General features: G+C 32.9%; 1 protein-coding gene across 1 annotated transcript; it reads right to left on the bottom strand.

Annotated features, from left to right (window-relative positions):
• Window positions 1-1,842: 1,842 nt before the first annotated feature.
• On the bottom strand, window positions 1,843-11,289 carry Mlc1 (Myosin light chain alkali). Its single transcript, XM_088257524.1, has 7 exons — window positions 11,229-11,289; window positions 10,896-10,923; window positions 4,782-4,939; window positions 4,150-4,300; window positions 3,640-3,726; window positions 3,108-3,184; window positions 1,843-2,394 (listed from the first exon to the last, which is right to left on the bottom strand). The coding sequence occupies exons 1-6, from the start codon at window positions 11,229-11,231 to the stop codon at window positions 3,156-3,158; spliced, it is 456 nt and encodes a 151-aa protein (XP_088113650.1). The 5' UTR covers window positions 11,232-11,289; the 3' UTR covers window positions 1,843-2,394; window positions 3,108-3,155.
• Between the last annotated feature and the right edge of the window lie 7,709 nt (window positions 11,290-18,998).

The raw sequence follows: 18,998 nt of genomic DNA, 5'->3' as shown, positions 1-18,998 counted from the left end.
TGTTTGTCTGTTTGTACTTAATATATTGCCATATTAAGCATAGGAAATGTTTGAAACTTACAAAATATCTTCATTACATCCTCGCGGAGGTCACTGTATCAAAACAATTACATGACAATACGAGAAAAGTATTTAAACCACAAAAAAAGCCTGTGGGAGTTTAAAATAACATATTTAATAAAAGATTGTCCATTGTTTTAAAACTGAATTTGATTTTGGAATTGGATTCCTCATAGTACATGGATTCCATCCATGTATGATGATGAACTACATTTGGATGGCTTGACTCTGGCCAATATCTGTACACGACGGATTCCTCAGTTCTTTGGACACTTTGCGCGTGGCAATGATGATAGTTTGGAACGACTGGTTTTGATCGGTAGCCTGGAGGGAAAGAGAGGGAGAGGAAGATCCTCACACGATGGATCCATCAAGTTAGGGCAGCAGAAGGCACCTCGGTGGTTGGAGCGCTCATGCAGCGCAGTCAAGGGATAACTGGAGAAGTGTCATTCCTTCCACAAGGGTCACAACCCTCAGTAATGAGGAATAAGACGCAGAAGAAGGACACTAGCAAGGTAATTTTAGGGATCTGAAAATAAAAAGAGAAATATTGACTAACAAGCTATCACGCCGTTTCACCTCAGGTATAGGCAGAGAGAATAGAACGCCATTCTGTTTTTGCAAATATACTTTGCCTCTTTACCTCTTCATGTGTATCAGCATATACATAAAAATATGCCACATACAAATGTATATTAAAAACAGTTCGTTCGTGCAAAATTATAAATCCTGCCACGGGTAAAGCGTCATGCGTGGGACGTAAGAGCAACATACTCATACTATATGTTTCTCACGGCCGACAGCGTGCTTCTTGACGAATGCATTGTCGTTTTATAGGTTATTTATATATTTTCATTGCTTTACAAGCATTGTAAAATGAATCATGAAAGAATTGTATGCTTTATTTTTTTTTCTTTTTACCAAATTAAGCCATAGCAACGCGTGGCCGGGTACAGCTAGTCACTTATATTTATTTGACCCCCCCTGGGAATCGAACCCGGGACCTCCAGAACGGTAGCCGAGGGTGCTGACCATTACACTATGAAGGCGAATAATGTACTTACGAATAGTATTTTTATAAACTTTATTCAAAAACATTTTCTAAGCACACTTCTATTAACCCCATCACTGTTTATCGAAAAAAGGAAATCTTGTTTAGTCATTATTTAGACAAATATAGATGGATATACAGTATGAATAACAAGCGTTTTGAGCAAAAAATAATTTTCATTATCACGTTTTTGTTTTCAATGCTAGCTGAAGAATCACACATCTATCTGTGATAGTCACAAAAGCCCTTCACTGTCCAAGTCCTTCAAGACCCATCTTGGGACATACAATGTATGGTTTATTTCTATTATTGACACTAGACACTGTTACTCACTTAGGCTTTCCTAAATTTCTCGTTTTAGGTGGAAGACCATTCAACTCAAAGGATAAGAGCACCTGACCGGACATCAGACCCGGGTTTAAATCCTTGAGAGGACCAGTCACTTTTTCCTATGATATGATGAATTCATATTGTCATAGTCAGTTGTCCCTAATCCCTAAATAACTGTCCCTAAGTTGCCCTTTTTAGGTCTCTTAGGTGTTCATATAATGTGAGGTGATTTTAGATAGCATTATATGAAAATATGAGTTTCGACGGGGATTTATCAATGTCCCTTGCAGTATTTATAGGAATTTATGAATGGGCACCCATTTATAGTTGTGATACGTCATTAACAAAACATCTCTCTCAGGAATGTATATTTTTTTTATGGTCAGTTTTTTTATTGAAACATCATTGTTGGAAATATTTATTTATAAAATAATATGTTTTTATTTTTTTTTAGTTGACAAAAGTAAACAATAAATTAACAAAAATTAAAAATATCTCGAATGGCACTGAGACGGTTGCGATAATATAATACAATTAATTACATTAGAAATAAATAACAAATTAATGTTATACTGATTAATTTACACATCTATTATTATGTACACAAAGATGTTCCAACTGGTGCAATGGTGTCCGGATAAAAAAAGTTTATAAAACTGATGATATGACGTGAAGTTCTTGGCGGTTGTTGATCTTAGGAACAGAGCGGGGCCCCCTGAGCTGTTGTGACTGATGAAGTGTCTGGCGACACCAGAAGATGGCGGTAGGGTCAGCGAGTTGGCGGAAACCTCAACAAGATGGCGGTAAGCTCGGCAAGATGGCGTCTGCGGCAATCAGCTGATGGCTGACATTTGACAATGTGAGCTTGGTCCGGAAATGGATTTAGGCTTCCGCTGCTTCTTCTTCTCCCTCAGGTTTCTTCCCCCAACCATCACACATCTTCCGGAGGAAAGCTATTTTAAAGAAACAAATACGCAATTAGATTGTGACATTCATTAATTTTGTTATTTCGCATTTAATCTTTGCATTCAAACCAAAATAAAACTATATGTGTCTTCTGAATTTCGTTTCATAGTAAAGATATAATGATATACTCGTAATATAAGTAAGCATTATTGTTAATAATAGCAGTAAAATCATTTAAAATGTGTTTTAATTTACCATAGATATCGCAAATATACCTAAAAAAATCTCAAATTGTTAATATTTAATTTAATTATACAATTCATGAAAGTGTATTTTTTTTCTCTAAAACTTACCTCAATTCCAAATTACGATTATATGCATTAAGAGAACTCTGTTGTTTTTTTGGTATTATTTTGTTATTTTCAACAAAAGCAACAATTAATTTTTTTTCAAGTACTTTTTTTTTAATAAATATTAATTTGAAAACCTTTGTGATCAGTTGAACACAATAATACAGTAAACAGTTAACAGAAAAATTTTTAGATCATCAATTGTGGGCAAAATTGTATATATTTAAACACATAAGTACATGTATATATAAACAACGGTGTCCACAATGAGACGATCTTTATATTAAAAATTAGCATTTGATGAAGAAGCGGAAGAACTCTGGTGACAGAACTCCAAGAATCTGTGAATGAAGAAAATTAGAAAACACGTCCACACGTTAGCCAAATGGAGGCCATTCAGATGTACTTACGATCTTATGAACTAACTGCATGGCGAGGTCCTGGATGTGAAGAACCGCTTACAGTACCATAGCCTTCTTGAGGAAAGCTGCAAGTAGAAAGGACGATATCGTGCAATCACAGTGTGTGGGCAAAGGGGGCAGTGCATTTGTAGGGTGAGGAGAATTGCATTGGGATCTATTGCAAATGCCATGAACTATGGCTCAAGCCTGTGTGTTCTATATCAAATTTAGGGGTGTAAATGCAATGGTTGAAGGTTTTCTAATGTGAAATATTTATATAAAAGCTCAAAGGGTGTTTTTCATCTAATGGGTCTAAGATATTGACGAGATCTAAAGCGATTTCATCCTCTTTCTCATGCGAACTATGTAACTACAAAATACCATTTTTTACAATTTATCTGGAGTCGCTTATTTTCAATCTCATCCACGGGTTGCGTTGCTTATCTAAGAATGCAAATGCAATATAGGGAATACTGAAGAATCCAAGACTTTACAATGTACAAGAGGATAATATACAAGTGAACCTGGCTGAAATACTTACGAGCATAGGGGATCATGCCATCGTCATCTTCAGGGTCCATGCAGTCTTTTACTACTTCATCGACTTGTGCGTCCTCTAGTTTCTCGCCTGCAAAGAAAGTCACAATGTTGAACTGGTAAGTTGATTTAATCGTCTTTTCAACTGGCTCAAAATGGTTTACCGTCCAAAAATTCAAATGTCGTGTTATAATGTCAAATTATATTCAAAATTACATATAACTTGATTGAATATCGGAGTATGTGTTATGAAATGAAATAGGTACCAAAAAGTTAACGATTTCTTGAATGTTCTCTTTTATCGAATTAAATGGCTTCTGGATCTTTAAATAAAACAAGGAAAGAGGCTTTGAGGCACATCTCCCATGATAGACACAAAATGCTTAAATTTGAAGGTCTGATTTAAATATCAATCATTTCTTTTGCTGATGATCCAGTAATTTTCAGCAATCTGTTTCATCCCAGCCAATCCTTATTAATTCGTTTTTTTCTTATTCAAAATTAATATATTTACCAAGAGAAAGAAGGGTGTGGGTCAGCTCAGCGGCAAGCATGGTTCCATCCTCATTCTTGTCATAGAGTTTTAAGCACTCCAGGAAGTCCTCGTAGCATCCCTGGTCCTTGTCTTTCTTAACCTGGCTGTAGATGGGGAGGAACTCATCAACCTGCAAACCAAAAAAAACAGAGTAAAACATTTGCTGAAACCTTAGACATCTGAAAATCTATGTTTAAGTGACTATTGAAGTTTTATTACCAATAATATATGAAGATAATCGAGTTTACCCAATGTAAAAATGTGATACTTAGATTTAGGTAGTATTTAGATGGTCAACAAAGAAGTGTCTCATAAAACTATGTGGAAAAATTTATTCATGAATATTTCAACTATTAGATATGACCAAAGTTATTAAAACCAAAAGCTCTGAACTACCATTATACGTTAGTTGGTAGCAAATACTGTGAAATACTGAAAACTTAATTGCAAGCAAAAACAAATTCAGAATCTTTATGAACCATAAAAAATTCTGTTGTTTATGCCCAATAAAAGAAATTCATAAATAAAATTTCGTGTATGTTTTTTTATTATTTTTTGTAGGCAGATAGTTAAAAGGTGTTGCAATGGATGATATTTGATTTCCAAGTCACCTTCATCTTCTTCTCTCCCTTCTTCTTGGTGCCTCCCAACTTCTCGATGGTGGCGAGGGTGGGGTTGGTGTTGAGGGCGCGCAGCACATCACCAAGGTTGAAGGCATCGACTTGGCCTTCACCCTCGAAGTCGTAGATGGAGAAAGCGAAGGTCGCCCCTGGTGAAGAAGAAAAAATAAGTTTATGTTGATATTTTTGGCTTTTCTGCTTGTACAGTTTATACGATACAACTAATCTGACTTCTTTCCAGAATTTATTGTTTGAATAAACTTTATATCTTTGATTTAAATCCGTAAATTTTTTAACTTTATCTGGATTTCTTCTAAATGTGCCACTTCACGCAAATTATTGGCAATTATGGCAAATCAAAAAATTTCTGGAGCCGCTCCAAACAGAGACTTATTGCTTAAGTGGAACCACTCTCAAATTCTTGATTCAGGATATACGTCTTCTTCCTATTCTGCATTGTGATAAGTCATTAACAAAACATCTCTCTCAGGAATGTATATTTTTTATGGACAGTTTTCTGCGTTTATAGTACCTTCCACTTTGCCTTGTGATATAATATGTATTACTTCGTATTTCTTTCCCCTCATAAAATGGCCAAAGTATTCTAGCTTTCCTTTCTTGTAGTATCTGTAATATTGCTCTTTTTACCCAAGTATTTTATTTTCATTACGTAGATAATGTTTTTACGCTCTTCTGGATAGTAAACCCGGATGGATTTAGACACTTTACGAATTAAGCCGATGATATCTTAAATTAGCTATTTTTTAATAGGTTTTTATGTCATAATGCATTCCTAATTCGCACATTCCTGTTTCATTCTCATTCACACTTTTATCGCTAATTTTATTTCTCCCCAGTTTCGTCTTAATCGCCATTTAAGTTCAAGATTCATTGATATTTCTTCATAAGCCACTTATACATAATGCATTGAAATCTCTCAACCGCGTTCCCGAATCTGATACAGAAGCTCCAGGCTTCCTGAGAGACCACTATTTCAACAACAAAAAAAACGAGCAAACAAAATAGTACCCCGATTTTACTGTGAATTCAAATTTAAAATCTTCAATGTCCCTGTCACTGCTAGTTTAAATTAATACAAGTTTCGAAAACCATCACCAAGTTTCTAAAAATGCACTAGTATAGAATTATCTATCGCGAGTCCCTAAGAATGCCTATCAACAAAATAAGAGGTTCGGAAATTCATCGATGAACAGTGGATGAGAAAGATACAGGTTCGGGAAGAATGGAGAAGACAGAGAACTATAATGGACTAAAAACAATCTTCTACGATGATAATGATGATTATGAAAATATAAGAAAGATTTCCTCTTAATTCCCTTTATTTTGAACCAAAACAACTGTTGAAATTCACAGAATTGCAGTCGAATTAATTAAATTTTTTGTTAATTAAAAAAATGCACTTCAGTAACAATGGAAAAAAGATTAAATAGTTTTTAAAATAATTAAAAATATCTAAAATAGAAGAATGGGAGTATGCGGAAATGTTGCAACTAAATACGTAATGAAAATATGCAAATGACATAATAATATATATTCCCAAAGACAATTACTAAACTAACATTAACGGTTGAAAATTCAGCGTAATAAATAACGTCCAAAAAATAACAGGTGTTATTTTGTAACGTGATAAATTAACGTAATGGTTGCAACAATAAACTGTTACATGTTATTATTTATATGTATTGTTAACCTTGAGTTGCAATAGTGTTGAACCGAGTCGCCACCAAGTGCGAATGTCTCACGTTTGGTCAGTTACGAAATGCGGGAATCTATTTTTCAAGTCGGGAATTTTGGGCGTTTGCCAGATCGAACATAATTATAGAGAACAAATATGTAGAAATACCACATATATACGGGGCTAACTGTTATCTGAATGAGAAATGTGATAGTAGATCAAATTATGTACATCACTTTTAGATTTGCAAGAGAAAAATACAAAATTTACCTAGATATTTCACTAATGCAACTCATGAATAATATAATAATAGTATATTTATAGTTTTTAATATTTCTATAGTTATATTCAAGGGCTTTTTTCATATAACGGCGTTCCGGAACTTTTTTTCACGGATAAATTTAATTTTCAAAATAAATTAAACGAAATAATGTTTGCGCTTACGTTATAACAGTCTATATTTATGTAATTCGTCGATATGATAAAATATGGTATCGTAATGAATATTACAATTATTATTTTTTAAATAAAAAGCTTGACATGAAGTGAGTTCTAGGACCTTTTTTGTTTTTAAAAAAAGCCCTGGTTATATTTAAATAACTCTTTCAAGATGAAAACTGATACGCGATGTTACACGAATCACAGATCGCATTAAAAAGTGTTTTTCTCCTAATCCTCACACACACCGTGGTGCATATGGTATTGCATCGCTATGCAGTGCTATCTTGATCGTTAATTACGTAAAAACAAGATCCTAAGTTTTAAGTCTACATTTAACCACAAAGACATTACGATTCAGAAACCTGTCAAATTAGAATTTGATGGTAAAAAGTGTATTGTAAAAACGAAATTTTTTATTTAATTATCTGGTGCAGTGGATAGATTTTAACTATATAGTGTAGATAAGTTCAACTTAACTTCTTGACTTTTAAAACTGCTTTTCTATCCGTATTGTCAGTAGGTTAAATTTAATTATCTGGTGCAGTGGATAGATTTTAACTATATAGTGTAGATAAGTTCAACTTAACTTCTTGACTTTTAAAACTGCTTTTCTATCCGTATTGTCAGTAGGTTAAATTTACCGGTTTTTATAACCGAATATTCTGTTTAAAATATAATACATAATAATTTGTTTTATATAGGGATTTCTAGTAAAAGAAATTTGAAAGTTTTATTTATTTTTTATGACCTTTTGATTATTTTTATTATTATTAAGAAGGTGAATGAAAGTGAGAGGTATTTTTATATTTTAACCAGCGGAAAAGACTGAAATGAGTCATTAAAAATTAAAACACAATTTAAAAACGTTAACCCCCTACAACGTTCCCATTGATAAACGCGGTACGTTATAGGAGGGTTTACCGTGTCACCTAATATCAGCGTAAAAAGTAGCAGCTTTAAATTCAATTTAATTTACATAGCAAAAATTTCATTTAAAATGGATAGATTTTAAGACAAAGCGACTGCCGAATAAATTAATGAAAAGCTTCGGTACCTGAAGCGGAGGGCTGATCACCTTTCCTTCGTGTGTTAACGATCAAGATAACATTGCGTTTATATGATGCAGTGCCCTATGCACCATTGGGGTGCGGATAAGGGTATGAAGAAGAAGAAGACTGCCGAATCAATTAATGAAAAGCTTTAAATTAAATTAAAGTCCATGCATTAGGTAAATTGCATCGAGGATATCCGGTGCATTGGCGTCGCTGTACGACGCGACGTCATCAATTAGTTGTTGACATTTATTAGCGCGTGGTGGCGCTAAAAAACAGGGCGGAAAGAGCCGACAGCTTGGGGGCTATTTATACTCGACTTGGGGCCAGTACCAACCGGTAGTAGCCGTCGCCATATAAGTCCGCGGCTAAACTTAGCTCAGCTAGAGTTCGATTCCTACCGCCCCCCGCGCTCTTTCGAGACCCAGGTGGGCTCACAAAATTAAAAATACGGCAAATTCATTCATAAGATATTGTATTATTGAACAAATACTTTTATGATTCAAATATAACCTTGTTTTAAAATTATTATAAATATTGTATAATAATTTAATTATAATGTCTGCCGGTTTCGAAGTTTACCGCTTCTTTTTCAAGACTGATTAATACTTGAAAAAGAAGCGGTTAGCTTCGAAACCGGTAGACATTATAATTAAGTTATAATAAAATAATTATAGTGATTTTAAAACAAAGCTATATTTTATTATAAAATGGAAAATCACAAAGTTATTGCTTCAAACATACGTTTTCATAATTTTATATTATTGAACTAATTATTTTATATTATTGAATTCACCTTTCAGCAGACCAGATTTTTTTAAAATTAAAATAATGTTCTAATTTATTATTTATTGTTTATTATTTATTTAAACACATAAATGCAAAATACGATAATGTGGTCTTACTGTGTGTTTAAGTCTTATTTACACAATAAAACAAAATTGTGAGTGTGTCCAAATACTTGTTCATAAATATGGGTTTCTCCACTTGAGATTTATTTTATATTTTTGATATCTCGACGTAGATGAAGAAGAATGTAGAGGTCTGGGTATTCACAAGGCTTACGATCTGTCGTAAACTGGTTAAGTGATCACTTTACACGCGTTTAAATTCACCGTTCTACCATTAACTAACCTTGCATATGCAGCGTATATGAAAATGTCTAAAGCATTCCAATGTCGAAAAACGATTTAAATTTTAGCTAACGTATGATATTAAGTCTAAAATAACAAAATCATTCAATAATATTTTGAGCGAATTTTTATTTTAACATCGAGGTTTTTTTATTGATATTTCAAAAGAGACGAAGAAATCTATTTACATGATAATATGGAAGAATGGCCATAATTATACAATATTTTTAAATGTGCCCTCAGCATGGGAAGTCAATATTGTAATTTGTAATTATGAATGTAATGAAATAAATAATCATATTTCAGGCGTCTTCTCGTATATCAAAAAAATTAAAATTTACTTATTTCAATCATAATTGTTCTCGATAAACGTATATGATATTTTCAATTGAAACATATGTATAAACGACTTTCCGAAGTGAGGGTAGTATCATGGTTTTGAGGTTTTCAATCATGGGTGGAATGGTGAATGTACACAGCGTATGAAGTGATCACTCGTACCAGACAATTACATTATGTCGTAAATTCTGTAAATGCCCAGATTTAGACATTCAAATTTTAATAGATTTATTCGACTATATCGAGATATAAATTAAAATCGTCTCGAAAAAAGTAAAATTTAAATTTGCCAATATCTCGCTAATATTTTCGCCGATATCTCAAAGGCTATTGTACTCGTATATCTCAGATACTATATAGAATTGTGATATTTAAAGTAATATCCTTTAATTTTTATTAAAGTATTACTTTAAATATCACAATTCTATATCACAACTTATCCTATTTAAAGTAAGATTTTGCTTTTTCTAATAAATACTTTCCAGAGAAATGTTTGTAGAAAGTGTGGATGTTTTGTGTTTTCAACGAAAACAAAAAATATCCATGAATTATAATGATTATTATTTATAGAATTGTAGTTTTAACAAGGAAATGCAAGATGTAGGCGATTACGTTCCTAAGAAATCACGTGATAAACGGTATTAAATACGATATATTTATAACTTGTTCAAAATATATATTCGATCGTTAGGAAAACCAAAATAAAATGACTGTTTTTTTTTCATTTATCAAGTTATGTTGAAGATTCTTTATAAAATACAGTTTTAATGCATTTAATAAAGAAAGATATGTTGTAGACATTAACGCGAACACTGGTGAAAGATAATCTATTATTGCTATGACCTAATAAAGCTGAAAATCTCTCTGAATGTGATTAAATCAACTAACAAAAGCTCACTCATATTAAATTGAAACATATGTTACGTTATACTCTATCCTGATATTCGCATTAACTAACCTATCACACAAATTACTCATATGCGTAGCAGAGAATTCGCTATTTTTTTGTATTAACGTGAATTTTGCGTTTGCGTGAACTCATTGTGACAACCATATTTTATCTTATGTGACAAACTTATACTGTGTCATACGCCTGAAATCACGTTTGATTGCACTTTGCTTATATGTATTTTTTGTAATTTTTAAATATAAATATAGTGGTAGTTATTTTCCCTATATCGCGATATATAATGATGTATGTAATCTCAATAAATATAATTTAAATGAAAAGTTTAAACATTAGTTCAGAAGTTACACATTTTTTTTATTATTTGAAATTTTAATGCATTCTTGATCACCCTCATTCACTTTTTCACACTGCAGTATATCCACATATATCCAGTTCACTTGAGGCATCATTGCACACAATATCACTTGTGATTATGAAATAAAAAAATAAAAATAAAGCACACTTTGAAAGGAATAAAATAAGGAATCCACTTACTTTCTACGTCCTTTGCGCTTAAATCGGCCTGAAATCAAGAAAAAAGTTTCCGTTAGAGAAGTTGGTAAATTGAAACTAGAGTCAGGCGTTGGACAGTTGTCGGAAGTGGTGGAATGTTACAGTATGCTGTGGCCACTTAAGAGCACGAATCGTCACGCAAAATCAGGAGGTGTCGAATTACAATCAGGGCTCGTTTGATTTTGCTTTTCCAAAATCTGAACGCGGTCACGAACGCCGGCTCGAAACTCTGGGGTCGGGGCAGAGAAACATCTATGGGGTTCTTGGTTTTTTGGTTCGGCGCCATGGCTGTAGGGTGTAGGGGAGTGGACTCACCATGGCTTGCGGCTATCCCTCTTCAAGTTCACTCGGAGAAACACAAACTACAAGTGGGGCCACGACAACTCCCGCCGCGGAGTTTTATCCGGGCTAGATGGCGCTCGAGTCTGGATATTTGAGAATTGGCCCAGGAATCTGCTTGGTTTCTATTTTGAGAACCGCACTGCGGACGAACGTCCCGCTCTACCACCGTCCAATACCTTTCTGGTAGAGAGAGATGACGATATTCTGGACGGTCTGGGCAGGTCGGGATAGGACATCGGGGAAAACTCGCGATTGTTTCAAAAGTAACACTTCTTTTATGCTAAGCTATTTCAAACAGAGGCTCGCGAAAATAACTGAAGTTTAAGGGATATAGTCGGAGATAGTCGGCCCTGCAAGGACATGCGACTCGCGCATAACACCGGTGTCAAACTCACACAAGCTAGTGCGAGTGCGAATGTGCAACCTCTGGCTGCTAACCTGCTTTCCATTCCTTCTCCATTCCCTGTTCATTATACCAGAAATCTCCTTCATTCTTGTGTAATTTATTTACCTCATTTTTTTTACCATTCTAAATGTATGTTTCGACCCTACATCCTAAAAACTGGATAGTGAGACTTATTTAGAGAACCCTTGACATATTTTTTTTTGGCAAATCTTCCTGACAATACAAATGGACAACCGGTTTCTAAATACCAAAATAGAAGAAAAAAATATGAAAATGGAAGAAGTAAGGCCATATATACCGACAGATTTTTTGACGCTCAATATATAGGAGTTCATGATAGGAATATGGAAGTCTTGTTATTTATAGGGCTAAGGACTTGTCACTGGTTGGTTTAAATGATCACTGCATACACTGCTCTAACATTCACATTCTACCCATGATTCACAACCAAGTTTCAAGTGACAGAGGCACCTCACATTTTCAATACAAAATTTATTAGTAACATTGGTTGAAGTTTGTAAATTAATTTATTCCTGTGAGATTCTTTTCCGAATTATTTCACGCCTGAAAATATCATGATCATCGCCAGCACTTACGATACCAATCGAATATCTAATTAGGAGTCACTCAAGCCTAAAAAGATTGACGCTATAGATTACGGAATCACCCACTAAAAAGCACTTATAAAAAAACTCTCATTAATCTCGCTCTGATAAGCTCGAAAATTCAGCGATAATTTTTCCTGAAAGAATTTAATTTAATTTTCTGAAAATGCTGGAAAAATGTCATGAGAGTTTGGTGTCACTAATTGATGTAAGCCTCGTTTGTCCGCCTCTGTTGTGTAATGGTAAGCACGCTCGGCTACCGTTCTGGAGGTCCCGGGTTCGATTCCCAGGGGGGGTCAAATAAATATAAGTGATTTTTTCACTGTAATATTTATTCAATATTACCCTGGACTGGTACCTGAAGCGGAGGGCTGATCACCTTTCCTTCATGTGTAAACGATCAAGATAACACTGCGTTTATATGAAGCAGTGCCCTATGCACAATTGGGGTGCGGATAAAGATTCTATTATTTTATTATTATTAATTTATGTAATCCACCACTTAATAAATTTGTAGGGTGATGGATAAAAATTCGTAATTAGGGTTTTTTATTCTGTTTTTTATTCAGTGAAAAAATCACTTATATTATTTGACCCCCCCTGGGAATCGAACCCGGGACCTCCAGAACGGTAGCCTAGCGTGCTGACCATTACACTACGGAGGCGGACATTTATTACTATACCCTTTTTATTACTAAATCTGATTTATTACCATAAAGATACATTTTTGGTTGGTTCAGTGTGTGTTTTCTTCTCACATCTGGTAGTAATAATATTTTTTTTCACAATTTCCCTGATTGTAGTTTTTGATTACCCCTGCATTCAAATTATTTGTAAAACTTCCTTGTATTTAAAAAAATAAATATTACTGTCTGTTTGCGGCCCTTAGGAAAGTTTTAGGTCATCAATGCGGCCCGGGTGCAATTTGGGTAGGAAAAGCCTGCTTTAGAAAGTTTTTGTGCACCGTATAGCTAGCAATTTGTGCCAATGTTTCTACTGCACAACAACGTCTTTCAAAACAATTTATCCAACAAAAATATCATATATATATGGATATGTATATAACGTGGTAATATTTTCGTTCTTAAATTGGGTGTAAATAATATGTAAAGTGGGCGTATAATAATAAAATAAACAATGTGTTGCTTTGTAATTAAAGAAACGACAATAAAAGTTTATTCTTAATTAATCTTTACAATAATTTTCTATCTATCTGATTCTGACAGTTAACAATATTATATTTTTTCTATCTGATGTCTTTTGTTTTATTCAGTGCGACGCATGCGACATCTGGTGGTAGAACTGTTTTATGTAGGTACTATTTGTAAGTACTTAATAAAATGTATAGGTAGGTACCTAGTTATTTTATTACATGTATACATCTATCGGAGTATAATATAAATAAAAACAAATAAAATTGTCAATCTCCCACTAGATTAACAAAATTTACGACCTGCTGACAAAAATGTGTAGTTATTTTTATGCGAAAATAAAACATAACTAGCTTTGATTTTTGGCACACCAATTTTGGCACGTAAATTAATCAATTAAAAATAAAAAATCGATTCCGACAAACGAGTCGTTGGAATGACTCATTCGTTTCATATTAGTAACTCAAGCATCAATATCTGAGAACACAAACGAACTAATTAAATAAAAATTTAACTAACTTATCATTTGATTCGTGGAAAAGGAAAAAAAATGTTTGTATAAAAAAGAATTGGAAATTTAAAAAAAAATAATAAATATAATACATCGACGATACATTTTGAGTCAAGTTATCTTTTGATATCTCATCAAAGATGGAGAAAAATATGGAAGTCTGGGCATTTACGGGGCTGACGACCGTCATAGGCTGGTTTAAGTGATCACTTTTCACACGTGTAACATTCACCAATTCTACCCATTATTGACAGCAACACTACTCAAATTCTTGAATGTTCTATATTTATGAACCAATTTTGAAACATTATTCTTGAATCACTAGAACTTCACAGGAGACATCTATTGGTGAGATGCAATTATTAAGTCAAGTGACTTATTTACTTTTGCGACAGTTGTTTCGCCTTCTAAAGACGTTATAAAAACAATATTTGTCACTAGTAAATCGTCCGCCTCCGTAGTGTAATGGTCAGCACGCTCGGCTACCGTTCTGGAGGTCCCGGGTTCGATTCCCAGGGGGGGTCAAATAAATATAAGTGATTTTTTCACTGTAATATTTATTCAACATTACCCTGGACTGGCACCTGAAGCGTAGGGCTGATCACCTTTTCTTCATTTGTGAACGGTCAAGATAAAACTGCGTTTATATGAAGCAGTGCCCTATGCACCATTGGGTTGCGGATAAAGATTTTATTATTATAAGAACAATATTTTTCACTTATAAATTGTAAACTTCCAGTCTGATCCATTCTGAGGCCATTCCCTCATCAGAGCAACAATAGGTTATTCCGAAACCGATAGCCGTGATGTAGAATTTTAAGTGATATTACACAAAGTGATCGATGAATGATAAGGAGAGTATAACAAATATTTAAAATTTATTTTTTGACACCTCAACAAAGATGAAGAAGAAGTCCTGGAACCTGTGGATTCCATATGTATGATGTAGTGTGGGTCACCCTTTACTCCCGAGCTGTATGCGGCACTTCCTATAAGGGTGTGTCGTTGTTTGATACTATCAAATATCGACGACCTTTTATCTTAATGATATGTCGCTTCGCACAGCATAATAAATATTTTACTGACCCATAAAGAGACATGTTTGAGCTGGGAATATTTTGTGAAAGTGACAACTTTATCTATATAATATTTCAAACATACATATCGTAGTCATACAGGAGAAAGTGACTAAGTGCATTTTTTTTTACAAAAACGTGATCATTGATATCTTACTAGCTTTATATTGCCTTGAAAAAATCTCAAAGCGATTTTAAATATGGAAGTATAATATATTGACTTGTTAAAAATGACTAACTGCATTGTTGTTTATTTTCTTGCCAAGCAAAAGTGACTTAAATGGCCCTCCTGAACATTTTACGTATTGTTAGTTGGTCACTTTCTCCTGTACGACTACGATATAAGTAGGTATTAATAACATTTTGAGTGTGTCCAAATACTTGTTCACAAATCTGGATTATCTCCAATAAGGAGTTATTTTTCATATTATTTTTTGACTTCTCAACATAGATAAAGAAGGATATGGAAGTGGAAAAAATACTTTATATATATATATATATATATATATATATATATATATATATATATATATATATATATATATATATATAGTGTTTAGTCATATTTTCTTATTTTGTATTTACCTTATGTTTTTTTTTTATGTTTTCTCATTTGTTTATTTTAAATATGCTTTTTATGCCTATTTATTATACCTGTTTATTGTTTTTATATTTTGCCATGTATTAGTTTTGGTTATTTTAAAACAATGTTTTTGGTAACTTTATTATTTGTGTTCCAGTCTTGTTAACCTTAATCCCATGTCCCAAAATGGGAAATAGAAATTACTCATCGGGAATATTATATATATGATTTTTTGTTTGTAATATGTTTTGAAAAATAAATGAATAAATCAATTGTAATGAATTTCTAATGAATTCAACAATTTATATAGAATTTCCAAGAATTTGAGGAGTGTGATTGTCAATCACAGGGAGAATTGGTGAATATTACATGTGTGCAAAATGATAGCTTAATCCAGCCTATGACGGTCGTATACCCCGTAAATGCCCAGACTTCCATATTCTTCTTCATCTTTGATGAGACGTCAAAAAATAATTTCCCATCATATGTACATATCGCTCACTCCTTTCAAGAACGTCATAAATCAAAAATCGACAATTTTCAGTTATGCATGTTTTCGGAATGCCCAGAAAATGTACTATATCCCATTAAAAGAGGCATATTTTTAACTTAATCTTCACCCGCTACAGGGCAAAAAATGTTGTTTTTGCATTATTAAGAAAATGTATTGTTTAATTATTTTTTTAAATATCCTAAATATTTTTCAAATGGAGAAAAAACCTTCAGGTTTTACCTAAAAAATCTGTTGCACAGTAAAACGTTCAGTAAGTGGCTTAATATTTATTTTTAATACATTGTGTTATATTTTCATACTTTAAAAACGTTCTCCTGAAAAATCAAGTTTTTTGATTTATGACGTTCTTGAAAGGAGTGAGCGATGGATATAAATATGAAAAACTGTATCAATTTATTACTTAAATGGCATTTACTTCGTAAATTTCTGTAATCAATTAATATCAATACATTTTTATGTTATAATTCTAGGGCATCATCAAACTGTGTCGAAAAAGTTGCACATATTAAAACATAAATAGGTAAACTATTACTAAATTTCACATTTCTTTGCGCCACCGAAAACTTGAATCTGTTGAATTTTCGTCGTTTCGAATTATGCGAGTGACTAACCCAGTCCAGAATTAGAGCATCGGAGTGATTTCCATCTCTTGTTATTTATAAATAGGTGCACGTATCACCTTGGGACGGATGGACCATTTCTCGAATAAACCGATTTTCTCCTCCGATGAATATTTGCGAAATAAATCACACTACATATTGTGTTTCACTCCCATCGGGGAAGTGATTGATCACCTTTAATCTAGACAAGACATAAAATCTGGATGTTCTTTGGGTGCACATTAAACGGTGGATACCCGATCTTCAATTTTTTCCAGTACTAACATTTCATTACCTACTAATATCTCGACTTTACTAACCCCCCCCCCCCCCTAACAGACTTGTTTAAATATCAATTTGTTTATTTTTTTAATGTAACTGTATAACTTTGTAAAGATGTATTACATATTGCTCACTCCTTTCAACACCGTCATATATCAAAAATCGACAATTTTCAGTTCAATGTATGTTTCCGGAATGCCCAGAAAATGTAGTATATCCCAGCAAAAGCGGCATATTTTTAACTTAATATTTACCCGCTACAGGGCAGAAGGTGCTGTTTTTGCATTTTGAAGAAAGGGTATTCTTTAATTATTGTTTTAAATAAATTAAATATTTTTCAAATGGAGAAAAAACCTTCAGGTTTTACCTAAAAATATCTGTTGCACAAAAAAACTTCTATTTATTTTTAATACATTGTATTATATTTTTGAACTTTAAAAACGTTTTCCTGAAAAATCAAGTTTTGTCAGGTCAAGTCAAAAAAATGTGAAATAACTACCAAAAAAGTGGAAAAACTCAGATTCGTGAACAAGAATTTGGACACACTCAAAATGATTTTGTAATGTCGTTTTTTTTCTAATAAAAAAATCTGCAATTTTTAAGGAAAAAACTGTTCTAACAGTTAATAGTATAAAAATAAAAATAAGCCTAGAAATTTCACTATTAGCTTCGTACATTGCCATTGGCAGAGATGGCACACAAATCGATTGAAAACACTCTCCAGCTCGCTCTCATCTATCGTTCTCCCTCTTGCCTGTATTTCTCACGGAGAATGGTTGCCATGGAAACCAGACCGGAGGCTGTGACGCGTCGCCATCTGAGAACAGCTGTTATTCCCTTATTACGTAAACATCTTGTGGCTACTTCCTTGAAATATTACAATAAACACAAATATTGTATAAATATGTGATAGAAAGTCAACCAGAATTCGTTTATTTTTATTAATTTTAATCTAAACACAATTTGTGATGGAATTGAGAAAGTATATTGAAAAAACCCACATTGACAAATTTTGTATACATTCATATCGCTCACTCCTTTCAAGAATGTCATTAATCAAAAATCTACAATTTTCAGTTGTGCATGTTTTCGGAATACCCAAAAAATATACTATATATCAGCTTTTGCATATTTTTAACTTAATATTTACTCGCTACAGGGCAGAAAGTGTTGTTTTTGCATTTTAAAGAAAATGTATTGTATATATATATATTTTAAATCTATTAAGTATTTTTCAAATGGAGAAAAATCCTTTAGGTTTTACCTAAAAAGATCTGTTGCACAGTAATAAGTTCAATAAGTGGCTTGATATTCATTTTTAATACATTGTATTATATTTTTAAACTTTATAAACGTTCTCCTGAAAAATATTTTTTTTGTTTTGTGACTTTCTTGAAAGGAGTGAGCGATACATGTACAAAATTTCTTAAGGTTGAAGTAGATACACTATATTCTAAAAAAGATATTTTTTTATTATTTACAAAAATATTTAAATTTCATACTATTTCTGTGAGCCTGATCGGCTCATTATTAAAAATACGTATCAAATTGTCGTAGAGTGGGTTCGAACCGAGAAACTCTGACTCGACAGTCCGCGACACTAACCACGGGACCGAAGTGAGCCGCTTAGGTTCACATAAATAGTATGAAATTGAAGTACTTTAGTAAATAATTAAAAAAAAAAACACTAATATTTATCTTTTATTAAATAAAAAATATATAATTGAAAACAACAGTATGAAATAATTATATCATAGATAAAAGTGGCTGACTCCTCTTAATCTATATTAATTGCTATATAATGAATTAATATTTTATTTTATCAAACATTTTTCGCCTCCGTGTTTAGTTACCGTGCTGGAGGTCTCGGGTTCAATTCCCAAGGGAGGTGAAAATAAATATTTGTAATTTTACACTCCAATATTTGTTTAATATTATCCTGGACTGGTCCCTAAAGCGCAGGAGTGATCACCTTGCCTTCATGTAAGTAACGATTTAGATAACACTGTGTTAATA

This window comes from Brachycentrus maculatus, unplaced genomic scaffold (genome assembly GCF_059751285.1).
Source record: "Brachycentrus maculatus isolate JH-2025_06_01 unplaced genomic scaffold, ASM5975128v1 h1tg000081l, whole genome shotgun sequence".
Lineage (NCBI taxonomy): Eukaryota > Metazoa > Arthropoda > Insecta > Trichoptera > Brachycentridae > Brachycentrus > Brachycentrus maculatus.
This window is presented reverse-complemented; position numbering and strand designations above follow the sequence as displayed.

Bases quoted from the DNA above. Each gene is read 5' to 3' on its own strand.
- Mlc1 (XM_088257524.1), bottom strand. The intron at 4,301-4,781 runs GTGACTTGGAAA...TTTGGTTTGCAG, and splicing joins AGGGAGAGAAGAAGATGAAG to GTTGATGAGTTCCTCCCCAT. The intron at 3,185-3,639 runs GTAAGTATTTCA...TTCTACTTGCAG, and splicing joins TGGCATGATCCCCTATGCTC to CTTTCCTCAAGAAGGCTATG.